Here is a 25,197-nt window from a genome sequence, read left to right as displayed (position 1 = left end):
TCCTGTCAGCCATCTGGCAGTCGTCCGCTTGCCGAATCCAGCCGGACCGCGCGAACTGGCTCGCGCGTGGCGATTGATTGATGTGCATGGGCTGCTGTGCCCAGCCCAGGCGCTCAATCTCCAATTTGCGTTCTCGAGTGCACGAGCTCGCAGATTACAAGAGCCTTCCGTTCCCCGCTCTCTCTAAAGACATGAAGGTGTTCTCGACGCTGGCCCTCGTGGCCACCATGGCCGTGGCCACGCGCGCGGCCTCGACGCAGTCGTCCGAGTCGAGCGCCGGCACCGTGTCGGCCTCGTCGGCCGCCACCACGTCCTCGGGCTCGTCGTCCAGCACCACCAAGAAGACGACGACGACGACGTCGAGCGGCTCGGGCGCCAACGACTTCATGAGCTCGCTGTCCACGGGCTCGAGCTCGGGCGCCAAGGAGGCCAAGTCGGACTCGTACCACATGACGCCCGTGCACGTGGTGCAGGCGCGCGTGCAGAGCGACATGCCCGTGTGGAACACGGAGCTGCAGCGCTTCGTGTCGTCGTACTACGACGACGCCAACGCCGCGTACGTGGGGCTCATGGACACGGTGAACACGGCGTCGGTGGAGGGCGCGCTCATGTACGTGCAGGCCGAGGGCATCAACTACGACACGCGCTCGGAGGAGGAGCGCTGCACGCGCAAGAACGACATGACGTACGTCGTGTTCTACGAGTACGCCATCGCGCAGACGAACGAGACGCTGGCGCTGTACGAGGACGTGGCCAGCCAGAACGAGTACGGCACGATGCTGGCCCTGGACTCGGGCCGCTGCACGCCCAGCTCCACCACGTCCTCGGGCGGCGAGGTCTTCCCCACGGCCTGCTACTACTTCAACGGCGACGAGGGCGAGCCGGAGGTCGGGCCCTTCGTGGGCGGCACCACGAAGGAGACGGACCCGCGCGCGCCCTACCCGAACAACGTCTGGTACTCGTTCCCCAACACGTGCCCGCTGCAGGAGTGGAGCGCCAAGACGAGCGAGTGCCGCGCGAGCACGCGCCAGGGCCTGTGCGACATCGGCGTCATGCCCGACGGCGTGAGCTGCACCTTCGCGTACCGCGTGCTGGGCTTCATCCTGATCGACGACCTCGTGGGCATCACGTCCATGGTGAGCAACACGACGGGCGAGACGTACGCCAACTTCTCGGAGTTCTGCGAGGACGGCGGCGTCGAGTTCGAGGCCACGACCGACGGCGAGTGGATCGACGGCATCGCCTTCTGGGAGAACCCGCAGGACGAGGACGCCAACTCGGAGCGCGCCACGAAGCTCGTGGAGGCCTACTACAACCTGACCAACGGCCTCATCGAGACGTCGGGCCTCGACTCGGACATCATCGCGCACATGCTGCCGCTGCCCACGCCCGCCGAGCTGGCGGCCGAGAACCCGGCCTGCTACCTGAACGTCAAGAAGTGCAACACGGACACGGGCTGCAAGCGCGAGCTCTACGGCTCCACGTGCACGGTCTGCAACTCGACCTCGGACGCGTGCGAGACGCCGCCCAGCGACTGGACCTTCCCCACGCTCGAGAAGGCCGTGGGCGAGAACGGCGGCACGGGCGACGCCTCGGCCGACAGCTCGTCCACCAAGGACTCGACCTCGTCGGGCACCAGCGGCAAATCGAGCTCGAGCGGCGCCGCCGTGAACGGCGTGTCGGCCGTGCTCATGTCAACGCTGCTGGCGCTGGCCACGGCCCTCTTCTTCTAAGACGCCTGCCTTGCTGCGATGCGAGCCAACGGTTAGATGGCAGCAGCGAGAGGAGGAATGGAGCTCTTGATTCGGTTTGTAGTTCTACCCCTATAGTTTTGAATTGATAGTCATTGTCGAAGGAGGTTAACCATGCAAACGTCGTTGAGTCCGTCCGCTCGCCTCCTCGTCTACTGCTGCTCGTCGGCGGACACCTTGGCCGGCGTGCGCGTCATGACCCAGGCGCTGACGCTGTTGCTGCGCTCGTGCGGGAACTCGTCCAGGATGGCTTCGAAGCGCGCGCTCGTGAGCACGAACAAACTCGTGACGCACAGCGCCATGCACGTGGCGTTGCGCGGCGTGCCGAACAGCAGCGAGCGCTCGCCGAAGTAGTCGAACGGGCCCTTGTAGATCTTCTCCTCGCGCTCCGTCTGGTTGTTGATGTCGGACACGGTCCCCGTGGGGGACATGAACGCCACCAAACTCTTCTGGCGCTGCCTCGGGCCCTTGGGCTGCTGGGCGTCGGGGCTCGCCTTCCTCGACTTGCGCAGACGCAGCGACGCCCGCACGCTCACCTTGACCCACTCGTTGACGGAGATCTTGGACGAGCTGCTCTCATCGTTCCCGGAGGCTTCGTGGTCGTCTTCATCCTCTGCTGGGACGGCGCCGTCGCCGTCGGGCTGCGCGTGGCGCTTTCGCACCGCCGAGATGAGCACGATGCCGCTCTCGACGATGTACAAGCTCCGCTCCATGTCGCCACGCTGGATGATGACATCGTTGCGGACGAAGAACTCGTGCTGCAGCGCCGCGATGATGGCGCGCGCGAACGTGCGGTCGCAGCGCGCGAAGAGAGCCACGTTCTTGAGCAGACTGGCGTGGACGTGCTGCGCCAAGTCCTGCCGCACCGAAGGCGGCAGTCCTCGCAGCAGCTCTCGCTCGCGTCTGCCACGACTCTCACGCCACGAGAGAGCGAAGTAGACCTGCATCTGCCGCCACGTATCGGTCGGGAACCGGTGGAAGTGCAGGAAGTGCCCCACCTGAGCAACCTTCTCCTCGTACTCGGCACGACGCCCCAGCTCCATGTCGAAGTACTTGTAGAAGCCGCCCGACAGCATGCTGAAGATGCCCACCGAAATGAAGATCACCGCCATCGTTGCTTGAGTCTCCTGGGCGTTCATAGGCAAGATGTCGCCGTAGCAGACCGTGGTGATGGCACCGATGCTGAAGTGGTACGTGCGCAGGTATGACTGAGCGAGTGACACCTTTCGGATGTCTGCCAGGTTGCGAACGCCGTTCCCGAAAGCCAACATGTCCGGGGTGGTTAGCCACGACTGCTCTCCATCGTCGTATGTCAGGTAGGACACTCCGTAAAACAGGCACGAAAGCCAATGCGTCCCCAACAAGAAGTCCACCGCGAGACGGACAAGGTAGCAAATGCTCGGAGTGAGGCGTCTCAAGCGTCTGTCGTACAGCAAAAAGCGCTGCAGTTGATCACTCAGTGACCGCAAGTGCACGATACGCAGGAACCTGTTCATACGCATGAAGGTGAACGTGTGCCAGTTCACCAGTCCACCCGTTGGACTGAACAACAGAGGCCACGCCGACGTCTTGGCAGGCGGAGGTGCGTAACCAGCTTGCCTCAGACTCACTACCCCTGCGAGCATTACGAGCTCCATTGGCAGCATCGACACCACGTCCACCGCGTACCAGCCACGCTGCCAATAGTGACGTGCGATCCGTTCTGGGTCCGTGACGACTTCACCAGTGCTGGTCTGGTAGACGAAATAGCTGCGGTGCAGCACGAAGTCAACGACGCAGGGTATATCCGTGAGCAGGTACTCCAAAGCAATCCAGGTGATGACAACGGCTTCGTTGTCGGTCCCGTTGAGTACGCCATCCAAGAACCCGGCTTGCAGCGGGATGAATATCAAGTAGTAGAGCGTCACAGCCAGCATGACGGAGGCCCACACGTCTCGGAAGCGAGTATTTTGCTCGAACCGCGCAGCTCGAGTACTCGGAGATGCCCAAATGGAATACGGCGAGCCCTGGAGCGCCAGTTGGACGTCCGCCGCTTTCATCGTCGAGGCAAATGGAGTCACTTTGCCATGGCTTTGCCACCGTCGCGACCACCATTTCTGCGAGAGCTGTATAGTACGAGTTCGGGACGCTACTGTTTGAGCCAGCATTGTAGGATACGAACGGGTCTTTGATGCAGTCGGCGGTGGCGTCGTCATGCGCTGCTCCAGGATACTCACCTCCGAAGGGGACAGCTTGAACTTCGACCTCAGATCAGTCGGGTCGGACTGGATCGAGTGTCGTCGCTTTATAGGAACTCGATTCTTCTTGGCCGTAGTCTCCAGTTGACTCGCTCGCATTTCGTTGTAAGAGGGTGGCACGGTTATTGAAACTCGTCGCTGCTCAATTCTCCTTGTCACTCCCCCCACCTCTCGAACGCCTCGCAAGTCGTCTTGAACATATCCCCAATCCACATGAAAAACTTGGATGGCACGAAGGCGCTTTTCATGTCGCTTCCATCGCAGCTCAGTACTCGCCGACAAGCGGACAAGAGGGATGATAGTAGATGCCTCCTCTGTCGTTATAAAATTCGGAGGCGAGGCAACAGGTGGTGGGTTGGCTACTGGCATTTGTCTTGATATCCCCAGTGTTGGGTCTGCTGGCGTTCCAAGCTGCCCATCGCGTGTTTCACGAGTACTTCTGTACGACTCCAGTATGCTGTGATACGATTCTAGTATATCGGCCTTCTCGGAAACGTTAGAAGCATCGGATCCTGACATGCGTTTGCGAAAAGGGACTCGTAACGGTGCTGGCAGCAAAGCGCTTGCTCCACTGGCGCTAGCGCGAGTAGCTAGAGCAGGTTTTGATGCGCGCCTGATTGATTCCCTGGGTTTAGATGTCTTTAGAACCGGAAACACCCGTCGTAACACGGTGGTTCCACGCTTTGGCCCCAACGATGGCACGGGGGAGTCATTCTTGATGTAGAAATTCTTTGCAATATTCAAGAAGCCCCAAGCCGTGTGTCTGTACTTGTGCGTTACCACATCAAGTACACTGTGCTCCACTTGCGCTCGGATTGCAGGTGGCCACAGGCGATCCCAGACGCGGCGGTGAAGCTGGAGAACTTGGCAGGTTCGAACTGCACGAACCAAGAAGAGCCGTCTGGCACCTGACAGGAAGAACGAGAACTCACCAAAGACTGCTCCATCCGTGAGCGCACCGTATACGATGCCTGTACGGGGAGAGACACGCTCGGCACAGCCATGCTTCATAATGTACAACCGAGTGCCCACACGGTTGGCCTCGCAGATGATGTCACCAGGCAGATAAACTTCGAGAACCAGCGCACGTGCCACCACCTCCAGTTGAGCGAGACTCAACGCTGCAAACTCGGGTAGTGGCTGAAGAACTCCACTGTACATTTCGACTGCAACAAGCGCTCGTAGTACGCCAGGCAGGTCTCGAAATGTGGAATGCAGGTCGAGCTCTAGCTGGCACTGAGCCTGAGCAACGAGGCCCTTCATGGCGCGCTGGCGTAAATGAGTAGGCAGCGCCCGCTGTTTTGCATATTGTTGGAAGTCCTCCACACGATCATTTCGGAGTTTTTGAGTCTTGTCAAGGGTGATCATCAGAGCATTGATGCGTCCAATAACCTGTCCGATGAAAACCCACCCAAGTACGCACGTGAACAGCTCGTAACAGGACTCCAGGAAATTCCGCGCTAGGATGTCGCCGAAGCAATCTACAGTAAACTGCAAGTTACAAACAGATATCAAGAGTTAGATCAACCAGATTCGATGTGGAGAAAGAGATTAGTCCAGACTTACGGAAGATAGACACCAGTACATCGAGCGCATGTAGTGCACCATCGGGCTGCCTGGGTTTTGTCTTAGCACCAGGTCAACTGAGACCCAGCTTGTTGTCACCAGTCCCATCTTGAGTTGTGCCCATCCTAGCAGGTAATATAAGCTAGCAATGTAGTGGGCCGTGGACACGAAGATCATGAAAAATTTGACCAGGTCGAACACACTTAAGAGCACGGCATTGCCGCGCAAGAATCGTTCCTGAATTTCCGTGTGCACCTCCTGAAGCAATTCGCCAAGTTGTAGACAGCGCAACAAACGTGGCAAACGAGCGGCACTCATAATAAATGTATCGCCACGGTAGTATAGCGGAAGCATGCCCAAACAGTCTTGCCACAAAAGACCACTAGCACGGTAACGCCTCTTAATTGCCTCGGGATCGAGCACGACCTCGCCAAACTCAATGTAACCCAAGTGTCCGTACTTCAGGAATACGTCAGCAAAGAGCAGTATGTCCCAGGTGTAGTCGATGCCCGTGAGGAGTCCCATGCTTGTCGTGTCCGGGTACGGGAGGAACGCCAGCCGAAATATGACAACGTAGAAGTTGTACACGAGGATAAAACCAATTCCGCGATGCCACCACCGAGCAAATGACTGTGTTGGATCCAGTACGCGCGCTCCGCGCTTCTCCAGCTTCGACTTGCTGCTATCAACATAGAGTGACGTGCAGGTTCCCAGCACTCGAACAAGTTTCTTGTTGCGTTCACTCTGAAAGTTGACCCGATGTGCTGCTACCAAACTTTTCGTCTTGGTACGCAGCGCTGCTTTTCGAGCGCGAAGGCGAGCAACATAATGCGGAAAGCGCGCCGCCAAAACCAGGAAGTCTCGGCGCTTTATCACAGCAACCCGAGCACTCGATACCGCACGGATACTCACCTCGTACACCTTGGGAATACCGGACAAACTTTCTTCCCCAAAGTAGTCATGTTGTTTTAGCACAGAGATTGGGACGGAAGCTGCATCGGCCGCGGTAGGATCCCGTAGTGCACCCATGACGAGCTTTAAACTGCCGTAGCGAAGTAACTTTGGGAGGCTCTCACTTGACGACTCAAAAAGCACTGGTTTCATCATGTGATGCGAAGCTGTGATTGAAGAACGTGTCGACGTTACCGAGGACCGAGATCGCAAGGAGTATGCTTCCTCGTCAATGGGCTGGAACGGGGCCCGGATATAAGGCCTCATCAACGCAGACCCTTCTTTGAGTAGCCCACCCTGTAATGTCGACGCCGTGAAATTCCTAGCCATTCGGGCGCTGGCACGCGTTCGCCTCATAGCTGCTGTAGCCGCATGATGGATCGATTGTCTTGTCATGCGCGTTGTTGATACATGTTTTGTTGGGCTTGCATTTGGCTCCAGAGGTACAGGCGGTAGCAGGCACTCCACTTCACCACTGAGGATCACAAAGAATTCAGTCGCTAAGTGGCCCTCTTTAATAACCGTCACATTGCGAAGGAAGTGCTCACACGTGATAATTAACGACAGTTGCTGCATGAAGAGTGCAGCGTCACCGTTCTGGTTGGCTGCACGGAGACCACATTCATCAATGAAAAGTACGCAGCGACGCAAATCTGGAACGTACAACTGCGAAGATACAGCGCGGCGCAATGAACGTGGTAGATGTTCAAGAACCTCGAGGTCGCCCACCGCACTACCATTCAATTTCCATTTAGCCTCGTAGTAACTACGAACGGTGCGCTTTGTAGCATCAGATACCGAAGCCATGCTGGGGCTCATGAGTAGTACGTTGATGCTCTCAAGTCGGTCGTGGCGGATAGTGGTTAAAACGTTTATCTGAGCCAAAACGCTGGATAACGCGCAACTCGTGATGTAGCAGATATTGGCACCGAAGAAGATCCACAGCGCATCCACAATACACTCTCGAGTTGAAAAGGCCACGATGTCGCCAAACCCAACTGTGGATAGCAGAACGATACTCCACAACATCGAACGCAAGTACGGTGCGTCCATGTCAAAGGTGCTGCGGTCGTACATATACCATGTACAATTGTCGAAACGGCTTGCATCCTCCAGGCACATCGGATATGATAGTGAGTACGGTGCCACGCCTTTAACTGGTAGTCCACCCTCGAACGATGTTCGATCCGCTACCGCGAAAAAGATACAAGCAGCGGCATGGGATGTCGCTGTGCAAAAAATCACCACTTCAGCCAGCAGTCGAAGTGCTGGCCTATAGCCACGCTCTGTCATTACCCCGCGGAGCTTCCTGCGTAGTTTTCGTACTCGCAGTAGGCGCAGCAAGCGTAGACCCCTAAAAACGTGAACATTGCGTCTACTGAAGAGTTCTTTAGGCAAAATATCCCAGATCAATGCAGCCGGTGCAAGAGCAAAAAATTCCAGCATTAGACTTTCGTGCTGCAAGTACAGCTGAAATATCTGCGAGCTCCGAGTTGCTAACGCCGGACTTGGGACGTTTAACGACGATCCAACCGTTGCATCGTGCTCTTTCACCCGCGTCGAGGTACCCATAAATTCGTCATTTATTTCTTGTCCAGGGTATGGCCGTACAAAGTAGAATACCCTCAGCATCAAGTCAACGTAGAAAAATATCTCCACGCAAAGCGACACCAGAAAACTGGCGATTTGAAAGCTTCTTGGGGTGGTGGCATCTCCTCCAGACCCTGCAACGCCATTTAATAGTCCAAAGCCACGCTGGAAAGCAAGGTGGTACGGTACCTCTCCGAGAAGGTAAAGCAAGAGAAGGCATTCTGCAAGTGTCCATCGTCGTCTGAAAAGTGAATTGGGCAGTCGGCGTGCCGCCAATTTGGAAATAACAAGCTGTGCCACCCTGCCTGATAAAATGCGATCCGTGTTCGGTACAGTGGTCGCTGCCGCTATCGTAGCTGCAGTAATACGTAACTTTCGTGCTTCCACAGCTTGAAGAAGCAGACTCCCGTGGCCAAAAACCTTGGATTCCCGTGCTCGAGTCTTCATCGACGTAACTGAATCCAAACGCGCACCATCCTCATTTTGGGGAGGCCATCCACGGTCATCGCTACTGGCCAAATTCTTCGTCCCGAACTGCTGCAGTAGCAGCGAAGCGTAGACCAGTTTAGAAAAATGCTTCGCCAGCGCTGCCTTGAATGACTTCGATGGCAGATACCAAACTTCTGAGAAAGTAGCTGCCTCAACCCGATGCCGAGCTAAATGCCTTTCAAACAGAGCATATTCAGCATAGGCGTTACCTGGCAGTATCCGCCCAGCGCATGCTCCGCGTGAGTCGATCAATCTCACTTCACCACATGCCACAATGAACATTTCATCTGTTTGTCCAGGTAGTAGCAAGGTTTGGCCTGGAGCATACACGTCGCGAATTAATGCCCCCATCACAGTACGCAGGAAGGCACCTTTTCGCCGGCGAAAAATTGTCAGGGGTGCTATCGCTTTATAGCGCACATAGTGCGAGCATTGTGCGCGATAATGTGGCGGCAACGCCGCCAAAATAAGCTCTTCTTCTACTCCGTTGCGAGTGCGCTGCATGTACTGGAAGTACGTGTCCACGGACGCGATGAGCTGTGTCGGAGCCTTTCGGGCTATCAGAAACTACGTTCGACAGAAGGATTACGAGACAGGTCAGTGAAAAACGTAAGCTGTGGCATTCTAGAGAGCAAGTTTCTTACATGAAGTGCTTGATCGAGGCGAGTGCTGATGTTGCTGGTCATGTTGGCATCTTTGTGAGTGAAGAAAAACGTGTACGCTGTTAGGATAGCTGTGACCCAAAGCCCGGCAAAGAACTGAATCACGATCCGATAAGTCGTTTCAGCTAACGTAACAGGTATGACGTCTCCCTGTCCCAGTGTTACCACAGTCTTGCACGCCCAGTAAAGCGTACGTACGTACTGTCGGAGCTGTGAGCCTTTGTCAAGACGATCTCGAAGTACCCAACATCCTGATGAACTAGGGGTTACTTCACACCTCGTAAACTCTAGCCCACACTCCCAGTGAGCTACCAGCATGTATCCGGACGCAGCAACATGGCAGAAATACACCCCATAGAAAAATAGCACCATCACGTTGGCCACCGTCCCCGAGGCCAGCTTCTGGGGTATACCACCTATCGCCGCCGCAAGCTGAGAGCCTATTTGACTGTGAGCCGTGAGAAGACGTAATACTCCGAAAATGTGGAGGATATTAATGCGCTGGCCGCGCAAACCAAGCAGCATCAAAAGTTCCCAGGGAATACAGTATACCAGCAAGATTGTCCACGAAATCCAGCCATCGGGTAATATTCTCCTCTTGCTGCTACTGGTGGTGCTTCTGATGCTGCGAGTGCTGGTGGTTTTCCCTTGCTGCTCTTCTTCACCATCGCCATCATCTTCTTGTTGGGGTGCCAATTCAGATTGGCTCACTCTGCGTTTCAGGATAAGGCGAGCACCTATAGACAACTGCGCTCGCGAGTTCCAAACTCGCAAGATACTTCCAGTGACGTCAAATATAGTGAATATAACTAGCTCGAGTCTCCACACATCGTGCTGCGGGGAATTTTGCCATGGATCGAAAAAGAACCCAATACGTAATGGTGCACTTATCAAAATGTACATGGAATCCGCGAAGCTCGATGCAGCCAGGACGTTCGCAGGAGTACACCACTTCTTTCGCACAATAATCCAGCGTTTAAAACGTTCAGTCACAACAACTAGAGACCACGGCCGATGTCTCCGCGTTGGAGTCACGTTATCTATACGAGATTCGGCCGTTGGTTTGGGCTTTACTTGTATTGCACGGGAAAGTCTTCTCGAGAAAGCCGGGAAGATGGAGGTGCGTCGCGGGACTGAGAGGTTGGACAGCCCGCTTCGTTGGGCATCCCGCACGATTTTCTCCTCCAGAATGTCATTCGCCGGCGTATGCGGCAACACAACTCCGCTCACTGCGTGGTCTCGAAACTCGGAGAGTTGTGGCCACTCGTGCTTGACCATGGCAGCATCCACACACCCGACGTCCTGGCAATTGGTGCCACGGAGGACGACGAGTGTTGACAGGTGCCGCCGCACTCGAGCGATAACAAGAATCGCTCGTCCGTAGTCCTCGGGCGTTGGCAAGCAGAGCGACGGCTATTTCGGCGCTTAAAAACTTCCCGGACATCCGTTTCAGCTCGAAGAGGCAGCAGGCCTCGCGTACGGTATTCGCCAGCTAAGCACATCAATCGCCAATTAGTCCACGAAGCACACTGCATGCACCTCAGTGAAATAAATATACTCTTGCGTGTGCTTGCCTCGAAAAGCAATAGGTCTATCTGGTCTTAAGTCCTTGGGGATAGCGTGTGTACATGCCCAACAGGTTCAGGCCCGACGAGAAGCAGTATGGACGGTAGCGCTGAAAGCAGCATCCAAAAATGGCAATTTCCAGCGTTGGGAGCATTGCAAGTTGGACACACCAGCACCTTCGTCAAGGCTAGGGAAATTCCCTCCTTGCGCTGGCCAGTGCTCAGGTGAGGCTTCGCAACCAATTCCGCTTCCACTGGGCCGAACAAATAATTACTTGCTCAGAAGAAGACAACCGCAGCAGTGATGTCATCGATGACGTCCTCTTCGGCGTCCCATCGGTCGCATGCCTCCTCTACTAGTGCTGTACACGCCTCCTGCGGCGACATCCCCGACTCCACGATACACGCGGCCACAAAATCGATGCACTCGTCCGTGCTCATGAACTCCCAGATGCCGTCGCTGGCGAGCACGGCGAAAGCCGCCGGTCGCTCGTCGCTCTTCACGTCGGTACTGCTGAATTGCAGTCTCTCGACAATCGTCACGTCCGGCTCCGCCGTCACGCCCACGGTCTTGGCCACCGAGTCGCCGAAGGACCTCGACATGGCCAGCCCGGGCATGTCCACGTCCTGCAGCCACACGCGGTAGGACCCCCACTCGAACACGCGCCCGTTGCTGCGCTCTATCCGCGCGCACTCCTCGGGGTCGTCGGGCTTGTGGTCTTTTGTCTCGCAGTGCAGCACGTAGCGCTGCTGCTCCTCCGCGAACCTCGCGACGACAGCTCTGCTGTCCCCGAGGTTGGCAATAAATACGTCCTTCCCGCGCACCAGCATGGCCACCGCCGTGGTGCCGCTCACACTAATGTCGATGGCGCTGTCCGCCAGCCTGTCCACCACCGTCCGCGCCGCCTGCTGGAAGAGCTCCGACATGACGTCGCGCGAGACGCTGGCCTTCCTCGTCAGCGCGCTGGCCGCGTTGCCATTGCTGTTGCTACTGCCGTTGCCGGCTGACGCGCGCGGGACGAGCTCCGCGTACGCGTCGGCCACCGCGCGATGGTACTGCTCGCGCACGAAGTGGCTCACGAACGCGCCCTGCGGCCCGTGGCCGTCGAAGACCGAGAAGAAGGTGGCGCCGCTGTCGCCCGCCACGGCGTCGCACACGCAGAGCGCGTCCTGGTTCTCCTTGCGCCGCCGCAGCGGGTCGTTGCCCGCGCGCGAGCGCGAGCCCCAGCGCAGGCGCCCGCTGCCGGAGCGGTAGCCGCCGTCACGCACGCCCGTGAACTCGGGGAGCTCCACGCGGTCCGCGTCCAGCGCCACGCCCGGCACGCCGCCCGCGTACACGAGCAGCGCGGGCGGCTCGGAGTCCTCCGGCTCCTTGAGCTTCACGGGCGAGGCCGGCGCTGCCGCCGGCTCCAGCACCAGCAGCGTCGTCTTGGCGCGGGACAGGCGACGCGCGCGCGGCGCCGCCGGGTCCTCGCGCGGCTGCGCGCCGTCTCCCCCCAGCATCAGCAGGTCTGGAAGCACAGACAGCAGCACGTGAGTCGTCAAGTCTCGACATGAAGAGCTCCTTCCTCCACACACAAGAGCCGCGCACCTTCCTCGAGGCAGACTTTGGTCAGGATGCAGCCCATTCGTCCTCCTCTCCTCGGCCCTCGCCTCGCCTCGGCCGCGCGCTTCAACTTGGGCGATGGCGCGATGCGATGCGGAGTGGAGTGTGGAGCCTGAAACGACCGCTCTATTGGGGGACGATACTGAAACCTAGACTAGAAGTTGAGATATGAGATGCAGGCCTCGAGGCGGAGGCAGTGGCGGCCAGGACGCTTGGCGAGTGCTGCGCTGCGCTCTGCTGGGCGTGTGAGGGCTGCCTAACGCCGTAGTTAACGCAGAGGGCCAGTCGACTCGGCGCTTGGACAGTTCGTTCGCTGCTGGTGTTGGACGGAGGGCGACCAGGCTGCTGCTGCCTCGAATGAGTCAGTCAGTCACGCGCAACAAGCACGTCCAGGGGCTGAGTGTGCGGCACGGCGCCGAACAGCGCTCCTATCGTCGGGAACGCAATAGCTGCTGGCTCGACTCAACTGGACGTGCTGCCGTGCCACCACCGGAACAACTGCTGGTGACGGGTAGTACACTGCACAGCGGCATGGTCAAATGGGGCGAGTTGCCGAGGATGCAGCGCGTGGACATGGCGTCAAGCGGAAGTGTCCACAGCGCCAGGCTCGCTGCTCGCTGGATGCAAAAGCTACTACATGTACAGCCTCCACCTTCCTCCTGAGCAGCAGCCAGAGGATGAAAACTCTTCGTGTTCCAGCACGCGCCTCAAGTGAGCAGCGAAAGGGAGGATAGCCTCGACCGCCTTCTAAGACAGGCGAGTTCGACGGCTCCTGCTGCAGGCTGCAGCCTGGGTGAGGCCTGCCCCGCATCCTCGGCCGACAACTTGCCCACGACGACATCAACAGCGCTGCAACTTCAACTCACTGTACCGTCTGCAGCCAGTTATTGTCCGTCGCCAAACCGTCTGATTCGTGACTTGGAGTTTGTATCGCGTCCTTCGGCATGGTGCTGTTCCTCGAGTCGGAGATTCTGCGGCTGCTGGACCTGTACGTGGAGCTGCACGCCGACGCGCAGAACGTGGCGGGCAACGGCGTGCTGCTCAAGGAGCACGCGCGCGCGCGGCTGACGCGCGAGCTGAACGCGAGCTTCCCCCGGGAGCAGCCCTGGACGGAGCGGCAGGTGGCCGTCAAGTTCAAGAACCTGCGCGGCGACTACGGCGAGTTCCGCTGGCTCAGCGCGCAGCCAGGCTTCGCGGCCGACGGCGCCGGCATGGGCGACGCCTGGTGGGGCGACGTCAAGACGCGCAGGCCCAAGGCGCACGCGTTCAAGGGCAAGCTGCCGTGGGTCTTCGCCTCGCGCATGCAGCGGATTCTGGGCGACGCTGGAGCGGCACAGCATCGGCGCGTGAAGGCGGGGCAGCGGCTGCAACAGCAGCAGCAGCAGCAGCAACTCCAGGAAGAGGAGGAGGCGGAAGAACTGGAGCCGGAGCTGAGCGAGGACGAAGCGGAGCAGGAGCAGGAGCTTGCTGCTGCTGCTGCTGTTGCTGGAGTGCGGGCCACATCGGCGACGACGGAGCGCGTGGAGACGCGGCCGAGGGAGGAAGCGGTGGCGCGCTCGCCCGCGCTGCCCCAGAAGCGGAAGCGCAGCGCCGACTTGGCTGCGGACGACAGAGGCGACAGGGGCGAGGGCCGCCAAGACCGGGAGCCGCCTGTGGGCGGCGACTACGGCCGCTCGCTGGAGCGCTCGGTGGAGCAGAGCGCGGCGGCGGCGGCGGGCATGGCGCGCGGCTTCCAGGACCTGATTACGATGTTCCAGGAGCAGACCGCGCGGTGCCGGGCGCTGGAGCAGCAGCTGACGCAGCACGGCACCGACACGCCGTCCTTGGCCCTGGCTGAGCAGCGCAGCGTGCTGCTGGCGCTCGCGCGCGCGCTGGAGCAGAGCGCGCGCGCCACCGCCGACATGGCGCAGGGCTACCGCGAGCTGGTGAAGGCCTTCGTGCGCGAGACGGACGCCTCTCGCCTCCAGCGCGAGATGTAACCGGACGCTGCAGCTGCACGCCGCTCGACTGTCTGCAGCGGTGCCGCAGACTCAGATGACGGCGAAATTTAATTGCGAGCGCGGCGATCAGCGACGGCGCGTTGATGGCGAGAAGCCGGAAAGGCTCTCGTCAACCCAGAGCAGGAGTACGGAGACCGCTGCACCGAGAGGAGCTGGGGAAGCCTCGCGTGTCTCCATCCGTGTCTGGGTTGAGGGCTGTCTTCTCCCGCGACGGCTGCGGCGGCGAGGAGGAGGAGGAGGAGGAAGCGAGGTCAGAGCTGGGAACGTAGATACAAATGTGCGTTTGTCTTACTTACAGACTCGGAGCGGGCGTGCTCGCGCTCTTCCGGGCGGCGGCGCAGCCTGCTACAGACTACGTATACTTTTACACGGGCGTTCACAGACTGGTGGGCACGAACTCGAAGCTCTTGCGCATGTTGATGGGGCTCACCGCCACGGTGGCGGCCGGCGGGTACATGCACAGGTAGCTGTCGTCCGTGGCGGGCGGCAGCAGGCAGTCGATCCAGTCGAGCGGCTCGGTCTGCTCGCCGCCGCCGCTGTTGGGCGCGTCGTAGCCGCGGGTCGTGGCGGTGGCGTACGGGTCGGCCATGTTGAAGCTGCTGCTGCTGTAGCAGCGCCGGCTGGGCTGCGCGAGGCGGACGTCGTGCTGCTTGAGCATGAGGTCGGCGGCGTCCACGGACATGGGCGGGAAGGGCAGGCGGCACCTGCTGTCGGGCAGCAGCATCTGCACGCCGTCGAAGGCCGCGACGGCCGCCGGCAGCACGGCGCCGCCGTGTTCCCTCTTCCAGTAGGGCACGGCCGCGGCCCGGGCGGCCCGGTACTTGGCGTGCGCGTGCGGGCTGAGCGACTTCTTGCGCGTGATCCGCCAGGCGAGCTCGGGCTGGTCGCGCAGGAAGAAGTCGTTCGAGAAGGTGCAGACGACGGCCTTGGACTTGGTCCACTTGCGGAAGTTGAAGTAGTTGAGCTGCCGCTGGAAGCTCGTGTACTTGCAGTGCTTGAAGTACTTGGGCAGCACGCGCGCCATCATCTCGTCCATGTCGTGGATCTCGAAGGCGCGGCCGTCGGGCGTCCAGCGCAGCACGGCGTCGCTCTCGTCCTGCAGCATGCGGCGCAGGCTCTTGAGGAAGGGCGCCACCTCGCGCGGCGGCGGCGGCGCGGCAGCTCTGTCCGGGCTGCCGGCGGCGGTGGTGATGACGGGGATGGCGGTGGTGCACTGCATCGCGTGCCGTGGAGCGGAGACTGGGGCTGTCAGTGGCTTGGTCTGGAGCGCGCAAATTCAAACCTGAGGCGCTCGGCCTCGACGCGCGAGATGGTCGCTCGCTCACCCGCCCGCTCTGCCGCGGGGCTGCAGCGCTGCTGCTGCTGCTGCTGGCTACACCGTCTTCGTCTTCGTCCGCCAGGGCTGACACACGGGCGCCACTCTGCGCTGACTCGCGCCGCTCGTCACTGGATGGAGTTGCACGCGGATTCTCATGCCGTCACGCCCGCAGGCCGGAGACCGCTTCAACTTGCCCCCAGCGCAGAAGAGCCCCTGCCTCGCCTCGCCCTGTACATGCATCCCGCCTTGAGTCAAGGCGGTCTGATTTCAGGTCGCCGGTCGTAAAAGCATTCGGAGCCGGCCCCGCGGATGGCAGCAGCTCGGTCTTGTTCGCGACGACGGTCGCTGATCCCGCCCGCATCCCCGTAGTCAGCGCCGCCGGCCGCCGCTGCCGCCAGACCTTCGTGGCCGCCAGCGCCCGAGCCCAGGCAGTCATCGCGGGAATCCAGGCCGCGTGTTGATTGAGCTAGTCGTCGCGTCGAAGCGATGCGGACGCCCCCAGGATACGCATAAAGCTGCGGTTGAAGGCAACTTCAACGTGACACCAGCTGGAGCTGGCGGCGCCGCCGAGCTTATTGGTACAATACAATAGTGAACTCTTCCTGCCCGCAGCTATCTCCTAACGCTATTACGCGGCGGTGGACGTCGCGCTGGCCGGCGCGGGCGTCTTCACCACGTACACCTGCCGCACCTGCTTGGGCCGCACCTTCGCCGCCGCCGCCGCCGCCGCCTTCTCGACCGCCGCGCGCTGGCGCTTGGCCGGCTCCGGCTCTGTCTTCCGCGCTGGTGCGGCGGCGGTCGACGACGACGACGGTGTCTTACGTTCGTTCGAATTCCGCTTCGTCTCGGCACCCTGCTTCTCCCTCTTGGGTCTCTGCTCCCGCTTCGGCTTCGGCGCACCCACCTTCACGTACTGAGACCGCTTCTTCGAGGCTGGGGACTCCGCGGGGGCCTCCCCGGGCACCTGCTCGGTGGGCTTCGCTACGGCCGGCACCGCAGTCTCCGCTGAAGCCGCGGTGTTGCCGCGGTCCAGGCCAACAGCTTTCGCCGCTGCCTGTTTGCTCTTCGTCTGGCCAGCACCTCGCGCTGATTGCTTCGGCTGCTGCTTCCCCTTCGACGCCGGCCTGGGCTTCCGGTCCTTGGCGCCCTGCTCGGCATTGTTGTCGCGGTGCTTGCGGACGGTCCCACGCGGCTTGGACGAGCGCTGCTGCGCGCCGACCTCCTTCGCCGCCACCATGCCAAAGTTTTCGTGCACCTCCTCCCCCTTGCTCTGCGCACCGGCGTGCTCCTCCGGCGACGCACGTGCGCTCTTCTGTTCTCCAGCCAACTCAGGCGCGCGAGTGGTGGGCGCAGCTGCCTCCGCCGACGACAGTCGCTGCCGGCGCTGCTTCTTCTCCGACAGCACAACTCTCCGCGACTTGACCGTCTCGAAGCCGTCGCTCTCGGGGCTCACCTCGATGCCTTCCTGCTCATCCGTAGTCACCACGACGCCGCCGCTGGATCCCTCTACAACCTGCTTCAGCACCGCAACGTCCTTGGGGTCCACCTTCATCTTCTGCCCGTTTACTTCCCTGACTTCCCGGCCGGACGCCTTGGCGCGATTTTGTCCTCCTTTGCTGGATCCAGTAGATCGACGGTCGTTCCGCGCCAAGACGCCGCGCTTGCCGCGATCGGTGGCTTCCCCAGCTTTTGCCTTTGAGCCATTCTTCGATCGTGATGCCCGACTGGGTTTCGGTGTTCCAGGACCAGCTACAGCTTCTGCGCGCTTGTTGCCGGGACCCATCGTCTTTTTTGTCGTCAAAGTCGCCCCACCATGTTCACTGTCGAGGGTCTTATCTGTAGATGAGGTGGACGGCGTGCTAGCGCTTGGCTTGTCTTCGACAACCACTTCCACATTGTTGACAGCGATTACTGTACTAGCAGTCACTTGAGGCATACCAGAAGCATCGTCGGGGCGGGCAAAAGCTGGGGCTTCTACTTCTTCAGCCTTCTTCGAAGGCGATACGTTCGCTGAAGCATTGCTCGCCAAAGCGATGTTTTGAGACTGCGACGGAGCTGGTTTTGGCACTGTGGAGGCATTTGCGGTCTCTCGGTCTCTACCTTCATTGCCCTTACGGCCAGTTGCTTGCCGCTTACCTGCCGCTGCCGTGTCTTCAGCGCTCACCATGCCGCCCGTTTTAGGGTCAAACAGCATCTTCGGTCGCTTCAGTAGCTGAACCAGCTGCGCAGGACTGGGACTGCTGCTCGCAGACGAGTTCGACGACGACTCTGTGCTGCTACTGACCTCCTCGGCCACGGGAGTACGCGGTTCGCTATCCTTCGACCACGCATTCTCTGTACGACGCGGTGCTCCCCACGCACGATCAGGGCCATGGTCAGGCGACGACAGGTTGCGCCAGTTCATCGCTCTTGCAGGTGCCGCTTCCGCTGTCAGCGGAGGAGTCGTCGGAGCTAGTGCTGGCGACTGATTCAACGACCGAGCTGGTTGCTGAGCGTGAATACGCTCGGCTCCATGTTCATTCTGAGCAGCGGGGGAGGTCGAACGCCCGTCACGACGCCCAAGGCGGCTACTGCCCCAGTCCATACGGTGCGGGCTGTGGCTCAAAACTCGGTCACGGTCACCAGACGCCACCATATCAAAGCGAGCATCACTGCGGCTGAAGTGCGTGCGGCTGTCGTTAGGGACGGGTGAGATTGCGCTGTCGCCACGAGAAGATTCGTAGTAAGGCCGGCGTTCTCTTCCATAGCCGTCGTCATAGCGCGAGTATCGGTCCCGCGACCAGCGATCGTCTTCATCTCGTCCGTATCGGTCGCGCGACCAACGATCGTCTTCGTCTCGCCCATAGCGGTCTCGCGACCAGCGATCTTCATGCATAGGGTGACGCGCCTCCTCCTGCTCGTTAAAGTGGGCCCAACGTCCCGTCGCTCTTCCGTGGTGCTGCTCTGGATGCTGCGGGCCCATGGAGGGCGACCTGTCAACAGCAGGGGCTTGGCCTTGCGTGTGAGGCATCTTCGATTCCTCGACTGCCTCCTTCAAGTCCGGGAAGTCTCTTTCCTTCTGTCTCTGACGCCGAATGTCGTTCTGGACGATGTCGTGCTCCACGGCGTCGTCTCCCCAGCGGCCGCAGCTCCCGGCAGTCGCCTTGGGGCGAGCGGGTGCGCCGCCGGTGTGCAGGTGTTCGGCCACACTCTCGGGCGTCCAGGCCTTCTCTGGTGGCGCTGTGGGCACTGCCACCTCGGCGGGGGCGATCGACGGCTCCACAGCCTCGTTCTCCTTGGGTTTCTCGGCCCAGTTGGAGCCCGCGGGCACGAGACTCACATGCATGTCGTGCACCTGGCTCTCCCGCTTTAGACTGGGCGTGTTGAGCGGCGCGGGGGCAGCCACGGCCGCTCGGCCCAGCACCACGAGGCGGTTGCTGGGGCGCTGCAGCGGTCCGGCGGCATTGTCCGACAGAGGCTTGGTCCCCAGCGGCGCCTTGAAGACGGCGCTGAGGTTGCGACTGGAGAACTTGGCCTTGGGTTTGGCGGTGGCCGTCGTGGTCATAAGCGGTGGCGGGGCGGGGCGGGGGGTGGCGATCTCGGGAGCAGTGTGTCGCTTGAGCCTCGCGCGCTGGTTTCGGTTGTGAGCGAGTTCAACATGGAAGAAGGCCGAGGATGAATTTCTCACTCGGGACACGACATTTGAGAATCGGAGGCCAATCAACGCGCTTCAAGGTTTCTTCTAGCGTTTCTATTGGCTGCAGAAATACGACGGGACGTTTCGTGTCTTTCCACAGCTGCTGCCTTGTCAAACTTGACGAGGCCGGCGCTGGCAGCTGTGGCTCCCCATGGAGGTAGACTTGGTAACATTCGCTGCTATGTATGTGCCCAGCGCTCCGATGGGTTTGGTGGCGCATCACCAGCACGCTAACTGGCCTGCAATTACTGCGCGGGTTGAGCACCTGCTGACGCGCACATCACGTTGGCGCTCGAGGCGGGCAAGGTCAAAAATGGAGTGTGTATTTGTCGCGTGGTATCCGCTGAGGTGACCGGTGCTGCCGATGCACAGGCCTCCGTGGCTTTCATGCACAAGACGGCGGACACAAGAGACACTAACGGGGCCTGTTGCGCATTAATCTAGCAGAGCCGATCCATAAACTCCGTCTCACCCTGGCCTTCGAGGAACACGTTCGAGGGGCCCTCTCTGGAGGCAGAGCAAGGCGGCGGCAGCCCACTAACGCCGCTCAGCAGATGAGCTGTACCTGGTTATACGTCGACGCGTTCTTCTTGAGCAGTCGTCGAGACTCCTCGTTGCCCTCGGCGTCGTCCATCTCGTTCAGCGCCTCGTCCGTCACGTCCATGCTGAAGCGCTTCTGCCACTGCGAGCCATAAAGCCGCTGCAGCTCGCCCACCGGCAGCAGTCCGTGCGGCACCTGGAAGCATAAAGGTGTCCAGCTGTGCTCGAAGTGGAAGAACACCAGCGTCGAGATGATGAGACCGAGCACGACGTCCACTGTGTAGTGCTTGCGGCCGGCAATGCACAGCGCCGCCAAGATCGTAAGATACGCCATGCCGCACGCCCATCGGATCTTGGAGGCGGTAATTCCGGCAAAGTTGCGGTCCAGCGTTCGCAGGTACAGCAGCACGGCCGAGTTCGTGTATGCCATGTGACCCGAGAAAATAAGGTCGCCGCACGAGTTGTAGTTGCCGTAGATAGGTCCGACGCGCGTAACAATATCGATCCATGTTTGCGGCGGGTGGTAGTCTGGGCTACCGGCGCGGCAGTGCGGTGCAGGTCCAGGAAGCGACGTGACGGACACCGTCAGCATGCGCAGGAAGTAGCAGACCGTGGCGATACGGAAGAACGACGACACGATGCGGCATCGGTTGGGGCGCGTCATGAAGATGGTCTGCAGCAGGAACATGACGGGAACACCTGCCGTCAAGATGTCGCTCACGGGGCGCCACTTGGAGTGGAGACCCTGCTCGGGGATGAGCATGAATCCCAGGTCCTTGAGCGGCGTGGTGGTGGGCACGTGCAGGTAGAAGGCGATGTTGACGGAGAAGACCATGACGAGCGACATGGCCACGAAAATTTCGGCGTGGTCCATCATGCCGCGCAGGTGCACGTCCACGCGCGAGCGCACGAGGCGCCGCACGTAGAAGAAGGTGCCGGCGAAGAGCATCCAAATGCCGCCCCACGTGGCGCGCGTGCGGTGCTGGTCGGGTTCGACGATGAACTTGAAGAAGGTGACCCAGACCATGACGCCGAGGCCCACGTCGGCCACCATGTAAAGCGCGAAGAGCACAAAGCTGGCTACCTCGCGATAGTCCACCGAGTCGCACCAGTGCCTGGGGCTGCGGCCGCCCCCGACGGTCACAGGGCTGCCGTTGACCTCGGGCCACGCCGCGGGGTTCTTCTCGTCCAGCGGGCCCCAGGAGCCCACGGGCCCCGACATTTTCCGCTTGGTGCGGAACGGGTTCTTCTGCGCGAAGGGCAGGTACGACGCCATCTCCGTTGGCTGGTCCGTCGGTCGAGCGGGCGGCGGCGGGCGGGTGGCGACGGCGACGCGCGGGGGCGAGAATAGACCGGCGGCCTTGGCCGTTAGAGCTGGAATGGCTGACTTCTGCTCTGTGGGTCCCGTGCACTCGCGGGGATTGGCCGAAAGTCGGCACTGTTTACGCCGCCTCGGGGTCCAATCGCTGCGAGCGTGAATCCGGCCGGAATGGCTACAGGAGCCGAGAAACCGCTGTCCCAGCTATATTTGCCCCGCCACGCTATATTTGCTCCGTCACGCTACCCGCCACGTTGATGCTCGCTGCTCGCTGCTGCCGAGCTGGGTGTGGCAGGGTGCCGTTCGCCCAGGACACCGAAGGGAACTGACGCTGATGGCGGGGCTTGCCTTGCCGCAACCGAATGCAGACTCAATGATGGGGAGGACGACGGACACTTCAAACTACAGAGACATGATGGCTACACCTGGATATCCCCCCTGTCCACCACCACTGCAGTGCGCGTGACTGTTTGTTATGGGTGCTGCTTAGCAGTGCCTCGCCCCCTGCGGGGCAGGTGCGCTTGGTGAGGCCTGGCATGGCAATCCGAGCTGCTGGTGTGCTGTGTATTCACGCCGCGTGCAGAACGGATTGGCACTTTGCTGTCCGTCTGCCATCCAGCCTGGATTCCAGGTGACCAAGAAGTGGCCGAACACAGTTGCGGCGTGCTTGTCGTGTTTTGAATCGGATGCAAGGCCAGATTTCGCCCTTGTGCTGGGGCTCGCGCGCTGAAGAATGTCAATGTGCGCTGTTAACGACGGGATACTTGTATGGCATCGGACAACTTTGAAGGTACATTGGTGCTGTCGTGAAGCTTCCTGCATGGGACGATCACCTTCGAACAAGATCGCGTTGATGGTGTGGCATACATAATCGTAGCTAAGCGAGTGTGAGGCCCAAACAAAAGACAAGCAGTTCCTTCTAGACCTCGTCCATCGCCATGACTCTGTCAGTCCGCGCCAAGAACTTCATCCTCGGTGGCAGCCTCGCCACCTTCGCGTCCGCCGTCTTCGGCTACACCTTCTACCAGATGAGCCGGGTACGCGCCGCCTGTCAAGGAAGGCTCTCTTTTCTCTCCCCCGGCTCATTGCCAAATGGTGGGGCTCTCTCCTTATGAAGTTGTCGTCGCTGTTGCTGCTGCGATTATAGGATGACTTTAAGGACCTGGACACGGTGAAGGTAAACGTGCACCAGAGCGGTATCAAGCCTTCCACGGCCGGCAAGCACGACGAGTAAAAAAGGAAGCGTCAAGACTGTCGGGCAGAAGAACCAGAAAAGCAAACCCCCTTTCGTGCGTTGACGGCTGGTACATCAGCGCTTGTCCTCAAGCAGCTAAGAACACGAGTCAGGTTTAACCCAACGGCACGAAAGAAAACTCTCAGGATATGGTGAAAGAATGCGTATTGGTGTACACGTGCTACTTGCGCCACAGTTTTGCATTGTTCTCGCAGGTAAAAACGAAGCGAAGAGCTAAGTCCCAACTAGCCCGACCAGTTTCGCTGACTCTTAAGGGCTTGCAGGTTGTGTCAGTTCTTGCTCCTGTCAGATCTACGTTACGATGGAACGCTGTGTCTTGATGGAGTTGTCTCACGTGCAATTGCAAGTGAAGTCGAGATAGTTTACCGGAAGGCGGCATTCCGCTGAGCAAGAACCTGACAAGAGTAAAACCAAAACGGCGAAGGCGTTAGGAGCACGTGACAACGACTATTTCGGCAGGAGAGCGCTCTACCTTGGCCATGAGGCGCTGTGACTTGGTGGGTGCCTTGGTTTTGAGCTTGCGCAGGTTCTCGGCCGTGCGGTCGGCCTGCTCCAGCTCGCGCCGTGCCTCTTCGAGCACGCGCACCTTGGCGGAGACCTTCTTGCCCTTCTGACGCAGCTTCCTCTTGGCGTTATTGGACGACGCGGCCTGGACGGCGGTCGCCTTGCCCTTGGCTGCCGAGCGCTTGCCGGACTTGCTGGTGTCCTCCTTCTCCGTGGCGCAGTTCTGCAGGAAGAGCTTGGTCACGCGGGCTGCCATGGTCTCGGTCGTCCGTGGCTACCAGTCGTCTGAATGCGGAATGGCAGGTCTGACCTACGAAAACGCATGGCGGGCGACTGACTCAGCCCTTGACAAGCATAGCTTGGCTTGCCTTTCCTGCAAAGGGTTTTAGATTCCGCTGAAGAGGAAGAGTTATCATGAGACTGCAAGAACTGTGTATCTAAAGGCAAACGCGAGGCTAGCTGCTACAAAGTACAATTGGTGACTCACACAGTAACGCCTGCCGTGGAACACCAATTGGATTAGAATTTCGCCTTTATTCTCCATCGTCTTAGAAACAAGTACTGCTCGGGCGCGAAGCCCAGGCCGCTTTCCTTCCTTCGCCGACAACAAAAACCATGCCCAACTGAGTCACCGAGCTGTCACGCAAATGGACGCGCTTACAGACGGCCACCGGCGCCAGCCATCGACTCCACCAGCTGGTCCTCCTCGCGGGCGACCTTGGCGCCCTTCTCCTCGGCACCGCCCTCGTGGAGCTCCATCAGACGCACCAGGTCGAACTTGGGCTTCTTGAGGATCTTGCACTTGCGGATGTACACGTTCTGGAGCGGGTAGATACCCTGGGTGGCCTTCTCGATCTCCTTGCCAATGATCTCCGGCACGAACTTGAGGAACAGGTCCTTGATGTCGCACTTGGAGGCCTCCTCCGTCATGATCGACGTCATCTTCTTGCGGATGGCGCGGATCTGGGCCGTCTTGGCGTAGGTAGTCTTCTTGATCTGGTTCGGGCGCTTCTTGGTGAAGGCGATGCAGAACAGACGCACCAGGTAGCCGTCCGTAGTCTTGACGTCCACGAAGGCCTCGATCAGGGTCTGCCACTTGCGGATCAGCGAGCACAGCTTGTCGCGGGTGAAGTCCATGCCGTGGAAGCCAGTCACAACCTGGTTGCCCTGGATCTCCTCGGCGCAGAGGCGGATCTTGCGGAAAGCCTGGTCCTCGTCCTTGTTCAGGTCAGCGAGGCAGACCTCGAACACACGGCCGCGGAGGCCCTCCGACGCGATCTTGGTGCCGGCAGTGCGGTTCACCAGGGTCTTGCCGCAGGTGCGCTCCGAGAAGATGGCGGGCGCCTTCACATCGTACCAGTCCTTGCGGGCGAACGGGTCAACGCTGAAATGGTGGGAAACGGCACACAATTAGGATCCCGTGCGCTAGAATGAACAAGACCCAACATCGGGCCTAAAAATTGCGCTGATCAGTGCTGCGACGTACACTTTCTTCTTGCCGCCCTTCTTGCCCTTAGTCAGGCGTTTGTTCTTTCCTGCAGTCAGTCACACGAAAGATCCACCGCTAGTTAGAGAGGTCGCGGCGCTCGCTGGCATTGCTTTGTTGTTTCCTGCACTGGCGGTTGTCGCAACCGCCCGTCGCCGTTAAAGTCCCGTTGGTGCGGTCCCTCCCTGCCCCCTTCGCTGCGGTCTGTGTCTGTATCGGCGGAAGGCGCTTTTCAACGCTCGTGCATCGCTCATTTCGTTTCCTGCTGGCTGCTGCTACTGGCTTCGCCTGCTCTGTTTCGTCGTCGCTGTGGGGGGGGGGGAGCGACGAGACGACGGACGCTCGCTGCGCATTGCCCTATCGGAAAAGGTCACTCACCGACAGCCATGGTTGTCTTTAGTTTTTTCTTAAAGGCGAAATGGAGCTGCCCGGGTTGGCAGGCGGCAATGTGGGCGGAGCTGTGGCGCTGGCGGCGAATGGCTGGTGCTGCGCCCGCGGGCCATCGGATGCGCGGTTAACCGCGGACCGGTCCGGCTTCCCCCACCCCTAACCTGTCGAAATGGCACGCTGTGCCATGTCTGCGCAAACTTTGTGGGTATTTTGCTCCAACGGCTTATACCCTATAAAATCCCCCTGTGCAATCATTTGCCGTCGGGTTCATGCTCCCCGACTGCTGCGACCGC

At 60.0% G+C, this 25,197-nt stretch overlaps 10 protein-coding genes across 10 annotated transcripts; 2 read left to right on the top strand and 8 right to left on the bottom strand.

Moving 5' to 3' along the window:
* Positions 1 to 191: 191 nt before the first annotated feature.
* IUM83_18038 (NADH dehydrogenase complex I) lies at positions 192 to 1,733 on the top strand (the record flags this gene model as incomplete). Its single annotated transcript, XM_067943017.1, has 1 exon — positions 192 to 1,733. The coding sequence occupies one exon, from the start codon at positions 192 to 194 to the stop codon at positions 1,731 to 1,733; it is 1,542 nt and encodes a 513-aa protein (XP_067780783.1).
* Positions 1,734 to 1,903: 170 nt separating this feature from the next.
* IUM83_18037 (Voltage-gated Ion Channel (VIC) Superfamily) lies at positions 1,904 to 3,790 on the bottom strand (the record flags this gene model as incomplete). The annotated part of the gene is made up of 1 exon (XM_067943016.1): positions 1,904 to 3,790. One exon carries the CDS (start codon positions 3,788 to 3,790, stop codon positions 1,904 to 1,906), a length of 1,887 nt encoding a protein of 628 aa, XP_067780818.1.
* A 974-nt stretch (positions 3,791 to 4,764) lies between these two features.
* Positions 4,765 to 6,079, bottom strand: IUM83_18036 (Voltage-gated Ion Channel (VIC) Superfamily; the record flags this gene model as incomplete). The annotated part of the gene is made up of 3 exons (XM_067943015.1): positions 4,765 to 4,889; positions 4,948 to 5,479; positions 5,555 to 6,079. 3 exons carry the CDS (start codon positions 6,077 to 6,079, stop codon positions 4,765 to 4,767), a joined length of 1,182 nt encoding a protein of 393 aa, XP_067780824.1.
* Positions 6,080 to 11,090: 5,011 nt separating this feature from the next.
* Positions 11,091 to 12,439, bottom strand: IUM83_18035 (putative protein phosphatase 2C; the record flags this gene model as incomplete). Its single annotated transcript, XM_067943014.1, has 2 exons — positions 11,091 to 12,322; positions 12,403 to 12,439. The coding sequence occupies 2 exons, from the start codon at positions 12,437 to 12,439 to the stop codon at positions 11,091 to 11,093; spliced, it is 1,269 nt and encodes a 422-aa protein (XP_067780782.1).
* A 922-nt stretch (positions 12,440 to 13,361) lies between these two features.
* IUM83_18034 (Endoplasmic reticulum-Golgi intermediate compartment protein 1) lies at positions 13,362 to 14,396 on the top strand (the record flags this gene model as incomplete). Its single annotated transcript, XM_067943013.1, has 1 exon — positions 13,362 to 14,396. The coding sequence occupies one exon, from the start codon at positions 13,362 to 13,364 to the stop codon at positions 14,394 to 14,396; it is 1,035 nt and encodes a 344-aa protein (XP_067780781.1).
* Positions 14,397 to 14,793: 397 nt separating this feature from the next.
* IUM83_18033 (HSF-type DNA-binding protein) lies at positions 14,794 to 15,636 on the bottom strand (the record flags this gene model as incomplete). The annotated part of the gene is made up of 1 exon (XM_067943012.1): positions 14,794 to 15,636. One exon carries the CDS (start codon positions 15,634 to 15,636, stop codon positions 14,794 to 14,796), a length of 843 nt encoding a protein of 280 aa, XP_067780822.1.
* A 727-nt stretch (positions 15,637 to 16,363) lies between these two features.
* IUM83_18032 (Phosphatidylcholine:ceramide cholinephosphotransferase 1) lies at positions 16,364 to 19,279 on the bottom strand (the record flags this gene model as incomplete). Its single annotated transcript, XM_067943011.1, has 1 exon — positions 16,364 to 19,279. The coding sequence occupies one exon, from the start codon at positions 19,277 to 19,279 to the stop codon at positions 16,364 to 16,366; it is 2,916 nt and encodes a 971-aa protein (XP_067780817.1).
* A 679-nt stretch (positions 19,280 to 19,958) lies between these two features.
* Positions 19,959 to 21,227, bottom strand: IUM83_18031 (putative transmembrane protein; the record flags this gene model as incomplete). Its single annotated transcript, XM_067943010.1, has 1 exon — positions 19,959 to 21,227. One exon carries the CDS (start codon positions 21,225 to 21,227, stop codon positions 19,959 to 19,961), a length of 1,269 nt encoding a protein of 422 aa, XP_067780815.1.
* Positions 21,228 to 22,886: 1,659 nt separating this feature from the next.
* On the bottom strand, positions 22,887 to 23,284 carry IUM83_18030 (lysosomal cobalamin transporter; the record flags this gene model as incomplete). Its single annotated transcript, XM_067943009.1, has 2 exons — positions 22,887 to 22,919; positions 22,997 to 23,284. 2 exons carry the CDS (start codon positions 23,282 to 23,284, stop codon positions 22,887 to 22,889), a joined length of 321 nt encoding a protein of 106 aa, XP_067780814.1.
* Positions 23,285 to 23,685: 401 nt separating this feature from the next.
* On the bottom strand, positions 23,686 to 24,902 carry IUM83_18029 (40S ribosomal protein S3a; the record flags this gene model as incomplete). Its single annotated transcript, XM_067943008.1, has 3 exons — positions 23,686 to 24,412; positions 24,515 to 24,563; positions 24,893 to 24,902. 3 exons carry the CDS (start codon positions 24,900 to 24,902, stop codon positions 23,686 to 23,688), a joined length of 786 nt encoding a protein of 261 aa, XP_067780772.1.
* Between the last annotated feature and the right edge of the window lie 295 nt (positions 24,903 to 25,197).

The sequence above is a fragment of the Phytophthora cinnamomi genome (assembly GCF_018691715.1).
Source record: "Phytophthora cinnamomi strain GKB4 chromosome Unknown Contig125, whole genome shotgun sequence".
Classification (NCBI taxonomy): domain Eukaryota; phylum Oomycota; class Peronosporomycetes; order Peronosporales; family Peronosporaceae; genus Phytophthora; species Phytophthora cinnamomi.
Note: the sequence above shows the minus strand (reverse complement) of the source record. Positions and strands in the feature narration are given on the sequence as shown.